Raw genomic sequence first — 9804 nt, forward strand, 5'->3', positions numbered from 1 at the left:
TTTATATGTCTTTTCATTGCGTTGTTGATATTGTAAATAAATAAATTGAAACTGAAACTGAAGCATTCTTTTAAACATGTTAAATAATTAATTAATATTCATATGTAACATACGCACATACTCTTGATACTATTGATAAAATCCTCAACGATTGACAATCATAGCCAAATATATCTTCCCGTTAATTAAAAAAAAAAAAAGAAAGAAGCTGATTGTTAAGAAAGGACGTTCTCGGTACGCTGTAATGTTGTGATGTACCTTAAGGGTAGACGAGGTATTGTTGGTCGAAGCAACCTAAAAATCGATTTTCATTATCTAGATCAATATATTATTGACAATTAACACCTTGATGTTTTGCAAAAGTTCATTCTACAAATCGTATACTTTGCAAACTTGCTTAATTTATTGTTGTTAAGTAGTTATGTACGTTTTACAAAAGTGTTGTTATTTCAGCCCTCTTTACAACGTAACTCAAGAATCGCAGCACCTATAAATGTATATCTGTGATATTTTAATTCTTCTACACGCTCGCTATGAATTGAGCAATGCAGTTTTTGCCAAAGTTCACTACCATTCGTAAGATGCTGTGAACTACCAAATCACAACAGTTTAAAATAATTAATAACCTTAATATGATCGTTTACTTTGATTTCATTTAAAACCATTTCATGAGAGATAGGAATTCCCCCCATGTAATCAAACAACAAAGTCAGTCAGAACTATTATTAACTTGGGAATTCCCAGATAACACGATCTGATCATTGTATTGTATCATATGAAAAGTTTTTGTACTAAATTATGTAGGAATGAGCTATCAATAGAATGTGGTCTGCCCAATTTGTTATTATTACAGTAGTCAAGTCAAGTTGATCAATGTAAGTTAAAAAAAAATTACAGTAGTCAAAGAAATTTAAGGATCAGGCTTATTTATTCGGGTTTTGCAAAAGGAAATTGTCGTACGCCAAAGTGCGCATCTATCTCAAAAAGGGGATATACTGTTCTCCTGTTAACATGCTAAAGTCTGGTTTATGACAACACGGCAGTCATGTAAGGCCTAAAAATGTTTGATTGGCGTAACATGACTCTGACCTTTTTGTGCCATTATCAAACGCAATTTAAAGCTTTAAAAGTATAAAAAACAAAATAAAAAAGATCCCGACCTACCTACCCTAATTTTTTTATGTCACGCCAATCAAACAATTTGTTTTAGGCCTAAATGGAAAAGAGAAGGGAGAATAACTGTTCCTGATCCTGAAGAAAGTGAGTGAATCGTGAAAGCAGCATCTGTACAAGGATTCTGTACACAAATGATTACGCAAGCCTAAAGGTGGTCATCATGGGACATAAGTCTGGATAATACTTCAGAATTAAGAACAAGATTTTGGTATTTATCATTATTACAAAAATTTTCACATCTTGTTCCATCTAATATGTTTTGTATGTTAAAGGCATTGACCAATCATAGTATACTTTTTTCATTAATAATACATTGGTATTTAATATACAGATATTGACTGCTTTTAGGGGCATGGTTATAAAGCAGTCAATTTTTGTTTTATATACCGAATGGATGTACACGGATGTTGCGACTGCGCAGTTTGATCGGTACGCACGTGACCGGTTAATAGTGCGTTTCCATGATCTGTCAATAGTTTTTTGAGGGGATAGCTTATTCAATGACCGCACTTTCAACCAATCAGATGACAAGAATCTGTATATGAGGTATATAATGAATTATTTATCAGTGTGTTTGTGGCCTTAGAAGAGGTGATTTTGACCTTGGGTATTTCATACCCGTAACACTGTGCACACAGACAAGTTTGACCACGCTCAGCAATTGCGACCGCGTACATCGTTTTGATTTGCAACTTTTGAAAATTCACCAGCGTTCATATACCGGTATCAATCTTTGTCAATTTAGAGCTTTTGGTAGCACATTTGGCATCAAATTGGAGCTAACAAGATTCTACATACGACCGTATCAATCATATTATCATAATAAGATCAGGTTTTGGTGTAAGACGGGTACATAACTGCGGACTTTCTTTGTTTGAAGGGCATATTATCATCATTATAAGCGTTCAATATTTGAGGGATTTAGTCCAACTTTTCTTACTTTCTTATTTATGTCCAAAATATCAATTTTAAATAATTTATCTAAAAATTTGTATTATATCACGAACTTAAAAAAAAAAAAATCAAAATTATTTGATATCAGAAGGACATTCCTCGTATTCAGAATGCAATTTGGTGTGTTTGATGTGCTCGCAGGTCCAACAAAAAATACTGTGCAAACGTTGCTATCCGATCCCTTATGATGTAATTTATGTCAAATTAAAAACATTTTTTTTGCTGCTTAGCTAGTGATTTTCCGTTTCCATGTTGTTTTATTCATTTAACCTTATTCCCGTTTGTATTTATTTAACACCGTTCCGCCTTCAGGTGAGACATACATAATTGGACCAATAGTCCTTACGGACTCCCTTTGTTATTCTTTTTATATATTATACATTATGCAATCCATTTGAAAATATAATCTATGCGCAAATACAAGTTCATAAAGTAGTTTGGACATCCGTCTTACGTTACAAATGGTTATTAATGCATACACTTTGTAAACAATCAAATCATAACATGTATTTCCCTTACAATGCTGTCGAAACTTCATATATAATAAGTCTGTTGTACGTCATTTTGAGATATTTGAGAGTCCATTTATAAGTGCAGTTCTCCAGTTACTGAGATAACCTCCATCGGTCTTGTAAAGTAATGATTTGTGGCATTGTTTGTCGCTTTCCTTATTAACTACGCGTTTCTTCAACTTCAATAGATAAGTTTATAGATAATTTCTTCATGACTAACCATACTTAAAGTAGGAATATGATGTAACGAAGCTTCCGGTATTGAATGGAGACTACCATCAACAAAGAATGTTTGATATAAAGATCAAATGATGTACCTGATGAAAATGTTGACTTCCGTCGGTTCGAGTAGAATTTAAGTGACGTCAGCTTGTAAAAGAGTAACCCTATTTTATGATATAAATGATGTATACAACATTTATAGTTCATTTGAAGAGTTAAAACATTTAAATCATTTAGTCGGTACCAAATATTGGTTGGAAGAGAAAGTGAAACCTTATGCATGTTACAAACGATTTGCCTATTCAAATTAAAAAAACCCGAATTGCATGGATTGTTTTTAGCTATTCAATGACTATGATTTTTCAAATAAGTTATTATATTTAAAGTGTAACTGAAACATAATTACAGTATTTCCAAATTTACATTTGTGAAAAACCACCTGTTAGTAATGGTAATGTTACAATCCTTCAACAAAGCAACACAACCAATTGCCAGCAATTTAACATTTTCTTGGAATTACCTCCATGCGATTCTTGGACACTGCCACAGATCAAAATTACTTATTTGCCGTTCTATGAAAGGGACTATACTAAAAGGATACAATTGCATATATATTTTTGTATTTGTCGAACCTATGAAAAGAAATGACAGCAGCAGTAAAACAAGGACATTAGAAATGACTTTAGAAATAAAGCAAACAATATTAACATAGCTAGTATTTATGATGAAAGAGTTTTAAAACTATTTAATCATAAATACTAGCTATGTTAATATTGTTTGCTTTATTTCTAAAACTTCAACACTAACTTCTATTTTTTACCCTCACCTGGTTTTTGCTAGCTCGACTAGCGTCTTTAGCATATGGCGATGCTGTGATACAATCGGGATAATCCTTTCTGATTAAAAACAATTTTATTTTTTATTATTATGACTTTTACAAATACCATACTCTATAGTCGAGTTCGTATTATGATACTTGTCAGTCACTGTGAGCCAGTCAATTTGCATAGCCAATAATGTTCTATTACGCCAAAGTGTGAACCTTTCCCAAATTCGGAATTATTCTTCTGTTGACTAGCTTAAGGTTTTTAGACAGTGGAAACAGAGTGGATGCATGCCTGTTTCCTGAGGAAAGTGAATGAACGGTGAAAGCAGCCTCGTTTTGAAAATTATCATATGCTCAAGGATTTGTACACAAAGAATAAGTTCACGTTGGACAGTGGACTTCACTGGATAAATTTGAATCAGTATAATACACCAGTCGTCCGGAGCACTTGATAATTATGAGGAACCAGAAAAGTAAACATTGTAAATTGTTGTAATTCATTGATTGTATCACTAGGAACCCTCAAAGGAAGTACCCATTTTTTGCGACAAATGGCGAGGCTAGGCGAGAAAGGGCGAGGAAAGGCGAGGTAGCCCATTATAAAAGGCGAGGAATGGCGAGGTTGAGATAAATAAATTAAGTCTTAATCAGATTCTGAGCAAGTTTGGCGTGGAAAGGCGAGGAAATGCGAGAAATGGCATGGAAAGGCGAGGTACATCCAGTACATCCATACCTGCCACAGATATTTTGTTTGGATATAAGTAGCACCCAATTAACACCCATTGTTATCATGTTGACTCAATTTATAATAGGCTACCTCGCCTTTCCTCGTCATATCTCGCCTCGCCTCGGCATTTCTCGCCAAAAATGGGTACTTTATCGCCTTTGGGGGTTCCTAGTGTATGCATTCATGTTTATAGGCAAGAGCATTGCCAAATCATAGTTTTCATTCAAGATTGAAATTTTGTTAACTTAAAAAGAAACAGTGTGGTTTGTTGTGCATTCTAAAGTGAAATTTTGTAAAAGATGTTTTAGCCTTGGTTTGCGATCAACATAACACGCTGAAGTTGGTTCCACACTTGGAATAAACGGACATCACATTTAATTCCTGTTTTTATAATACCAGGCTAGTAGTCCGCTAGTCCGAAAATAAAACGATGTCGCTAATCTGAAAAGTTCGAGAGCACACTAACCCTTACCATAACCTACCCCTTTTCCTAACCCTAAACCTAAACCTAGCCCTAACCCTAACCCTAGCCCGGACCCCAACTTAAATCTAGTCCAAATTCTAACCTTCGCACTAGCGATCCCTTTTTTTGGATTAGCGGATTTTATTGACTAGCGGATCCTATCTTCGGACTAGAGAAGTTTAGGACTAGCAAAAACCTATAGATGTGAATTAGAATACTGCGTAACTAACTATCTAGTGCTTAGTAATATTGAACTTTCATTATTTAATATTTGCTGCAATTTGAAATTTTACAATATTTTCTGTTCCTCATAGTTTTTTTAAGCTTACCGCACCAACCCCTTCTGGATACAGTCCTGCATACTTACACTCTAAATCTAAGTTTACTCACCCACATTGTTATAAGATAGAAATATATAGATAATAAAAATGCATAGAATGAGTCAAATACATAATATTGCTCGTATTAAATAGCCAATTTAGACGGTCACGACCTCTACAATTTAGCTGGTAATGTCTTAACATTTGAAATCGTATCGAATGAACAGGTCGTTTTGTGGTACATGTAATACACATGTAATTCTCGAATTGCATTGAGGTTAAAGACGGAGATTTTGATGATTTTTTAAAGGTAATTGCACAAGACTAGAGCAGAAAACAATGCTTTCTTTCCCACATTGTGACTTTGAATTCAACTCAGGAAGTTGGGTACGGTAACGTTAAATGTTATATACATTTATTTTGTATGCAATTTGAATAAATTATTTAGGAAGGCTTGTAAGTTGTATCGTACATTATATATACTGTACCTATAAAACCAAAACGATCACTAATCGTTAACAACGGCTAACATTGTTGTGTCCGTAACAACATTAATAATACATAATACTTAAGCCAAGCAATCCATTAACCGAAAGCTATGTAAAACCATTTAAGATAACAAGGAGCATTTGGAACAGAGTTGTTTAATGTTTTACTGTAAATTGAAGATAAAAGCTATTACATTGATCTCTATGCTCTAAAACAATCCTCATCGTTTCCGTTGCGGGGTTAAAATATAGAACATATCGAGTGTGCAGAACCAGAAAGCCGTAACTCACTATGATCAGCTCTCACAAAATGAGCATAACATTGGCTCCTTGCTTTGGTCTTCAAAAATCAACATTTCCTCCACCTCTTTTGTTTTCGATTGAAATTTGTTGTGATAAATGAACTGAATCTTCTGGCGCCTTTATGCTCATTTTGTGGGAGCAGGTGATTGTGAGTTGAAGCTTTGTGCCTCTCAACCCTCGATATACACTGTTAGAAATATTTCCTGAAAAGACGTAAAATTGTCGCTGTCTGTCAGTAATTGTCCGTTTTTTTCAAACATTTTTTTTTAAACAGACGTCTTTTTTTTGGTTGAAATTACAATTTTTTGTTGTTTAACAGAATATTCCTGGTGTCTTTTTCACTTACATATTTTTGTATTAGGCCCTATTTTAAAACTTGTTTAAAACTACAAATTAATGGACAGTTTCTATTATAGTTTTACCATGTTTACGGCTGATACAAATCATGAAAAACATCTGTGACAGTTACTGTTATATAATTATAAAAACGCACACTTAAAAACGGGCGAACATTTTTCACTTTACGCTTTGGTGTTTTACCAATATAAATACAAGTACATTAATTAACTGGACACAATTATCACAATTATCTTGGAATAATACACGTTAATAATTCTCTATACTCTAGACATATTTTTTATCATGTATTTTAGCTGCTGCATAAATTATGGATAGACTAAAACATTTGACGTTTCATGAGCACTCAATAGGGTAGCATTCTGTTGAAGTGCTCCATACTTTCGTGGCGATTGTTCAGACACTCACTTTATTATCGTAAGAAAATTTAAATTAAAAACCTACCCTAACTGTATTTCTGTTCTATTTAACACAAGAATGGCTATTATAATTTCTGTTTTCATTACCACTCTTTTTTAATGGACGGTACGCGTAGGAAGCGAAAGGACGCATATATTAATACTAATTGTAATGGGCTAAAAATAACAGCAAAAAAAACCTGTAATGTTTCTGTACTAAACTGGCCAAAGGAAGATTACAACGTGGTCAATTTTGTCCAATCTCCCCCGCCTCTTCTGCTATTGATTCTACATTACGTACTAAATATTAAGAGTTTTCTCATGAAAAAGTTAAAATTAGATAGGGTGAAAGGGTGTTTGATTTGGTGGGAACTATTACATTTCCAAGGGATGACGGAAGTGCAAAAAATCTAATGCAGAGAAGATGAGGCTTTTGTATTGAAACCAAACAGTTTATTTGTTTCGGGTAAAGTGTCCAGGAAATGGTGAAGGGAGAAAGTTCCACAGAAGTGGTAATCAGAAAATATCTACGTGACTAAACAAAAACCTAGCTAGTAAACATGGTAAACCAGAAACTTTTCTGAAAAGGCCAAATGTATAAATAAAATGTATAGCTTATTTCTAAATCGAATTTCTTCTGCTTGTTGTACATTATGCAGGTCCGGATTGCCGTGTATGGAAGCTTCTTTGCTGACACACCATCAATGGCTGCTACTAATTCCATCTGCAGCGATTGCACGTAGCATTTGCCATGTTTACATACGGACACCTTCAAGATCTGTCAACTGATGAGCGCTTCATAAACCAATAATAATCATTTTTGTACAGTGGTATAAATGCAAAACACATTATTATTTGCGGCTACTTATTTCTATGATAACTCTTAGAGCTTACAACATAAACTATAGACCACTTGACATGTGACGTCATTGCCCGGCAGTATGCGCACGCATTATGGTATTTTCCATTGTTCTTTGCCCTGCAGAGTGCGTGCGCATCGTAGTCTGCTCAGGGCATGTGTATTTTAAATCTCCCACCACATTTCATATAGTACAAGAAAGCCATTGAACAGTGAAGCGGCTCGTTCGGGCATATCGACAGACCAATCCCTCGCCTTTGTTGATAAACAATAATGTAAAGTGGTCTATACGTTAGTTTGTTATAAGATAAGAGTAAAATGCAATGCGCATGCGTCAACCTTTGTCATGCTGGTTACGAGAAGTATGATTACGCAAGTCAGTTCCCGGTTTTGGTTTAAATCCCGTTCTTCAAATTGACTGTTGTATGAGTTCGCGTGTGCTTGCTGACGTTGAAGATGTTCAAAGAATTAAAACTATTTTTGTATAAATGAAGAAGGTAATTAAGAAAATTAAACGTATTTAGAAAGGTTATGTGCCAAATCCGGTTCCGTAAATCGGATGTTATGTGAATTTCATTAATTTCGTGCTAAGTTCTGAGAGTCTATTAAACATAAGCATTTGATATGTGAGATAGTCGTGCACCGTGTATTCCGTTGCTTGGACTATTGCAGTTGAAATGCAAACACCTCCTATAGAAGACCCTTTCTCCCACACAGGTGGAGCCACCCCTTCAGGTAGATCCATTTGTAATTCACACTCTCTGTGTGTGGCATAGTCTTCCTTACAAGGTGTGTACAGATTTCATCTGCAATAGCCCAGGGTGTGTGCACGGTGTGATTATTGGTAGTTAGTAGTAAAAAATCAAATTTTTAAAGTCATGTGAGATATATTGGATCGGCTACTATTTTGTCTGTTATATATATCCTACATTGCACTAAACCTGTATGTGTACTTGGTAAGATTTATATGACCTTTGGTCAATATTTTATTTTATATTTATACGTCATATCGTGCGTTGTGTCAGTGTTTATACTCCACTTCCATGTAACACGGGTAGTCTATTGAGAATCATATTTGTGGTTTGATCAAGCAAAATCAGTCTGAATTCGGTCATTTTTCAGTTTGTATTGCATTGTAACAAGCATTTACAAAGCTGCATTTTGCAGAAAACCCCATTGAAATAAAACGATCAATTCAAAAGATATGAAAGATATGTGTAATTAAAAAAGAAAAAGTGAATCTGATTTATACGACCTTTACAATTTCGTTGTAGTCATCATATGATTTTATTGTTTTGATTGAAATTCACAGAACGAACGCGCATAATGGGCTATTTCAATTGAAATCCAGGCACCCCGTACAATCGGGGCCTGAGATTGGAATTCCAGTTTCCTTTCTCACGAAGTAAGGGCTAAGAGTAAAATTGTACAATTGTGTTTGGGAGTGGCCTCTCTCTTTCTCTTTTTCCTAGCTATTTTCTTCCATTTCTTGCTTTGTTTATCAAAGCTATCTAGGCCAACATGCATATATTAGCCTACACTGGCTATCCAGGCTTGTGCATTTGTATGAGCTTGGAACGGTCCATGGTTTTCCATGGATTAGCATGTGTTCCTCACGGACCAACCTGGGTAAACAAACAATACATGATCTTATTCTTCTACACAGGTATTGTAGATTTCAAATGGAGTGACCCATTCAGGTAAACCTATTTGAATTTCACACTTCCTGTGTAGAAGATTAAGGTAATGTCTTCATAATAGATTAGGATAGCCTAATGACGCTTTTTACTATAACAACGCGTTTGTGTAAATGTTTTTTGTTTTTCGAATCGTATACTACAAAAAAGTATGGAAAGTTAAACTAATTTCTATTTTAAAATCATTATACAGAACAAGTGTTTCTATTTCGTTTGGTAAGTAGTTGTTCATCACCTCAACTAGGTTGTTTCTTCCCCTATTGTATGGAGACCTTTTCAAGAATCTTCTATTTATGTCTATTTGTACACCCTAGCCCAAGTAGTGCCTCTCGGCCCCTATATAAGCTGTTTATCATCTCGACATGTTCGTCTTTGCCTTCCACATCTTCGCTTTGGTTGTCACTCAGTGACTCCACGTATTGCCCTTGTTTCTTGTCACGTGACCTGCCCATCACCAATCCGTTGCACGATGTCTCTGACTTCTGTTTAGTCCCCCTCTCTT

The 9804-nt window shown here is 34.8% G+C and overlaps 1 protein-coding gene across 1 annotated transcript in view; it reads left to right on the forward strand.

The window, feature by feature from the left end:
* LOC140156238 (uncharacterized) overlaps positions 1-8049 on the forward strand; it is a 28718-nt gene extending 20669 nt beyond the window's left edge. Inside the window, exon 3 of the mRNA XM_072179236.1 lies at positions 7406-8049. Coding sequence (XP_072035337.1) covers positions 7406-7440 — 35 coding nt within the window. The 3' untranslated portion in view covers positions 7441-8049. The remainder of the gene's footprint in view (positions 1-7405) is intronic.
* Positions 8050-9804: the final 1755 nt, after the last annotated feature.

Source organism: Amphiura filiformis, chromosome 7 (assembly GCF_039555335.1).
Source record: "Amphiura filiformis chromosome 7, Afil_fr2py, whole genome shotgun sequence".
Lineage (NCBI taxonomy): Eukaryota > Metazoa > Echinodermata > Ophiuroidea > Amphilepidida > Amphiuridae > Amphiura > Amphiura filiformis.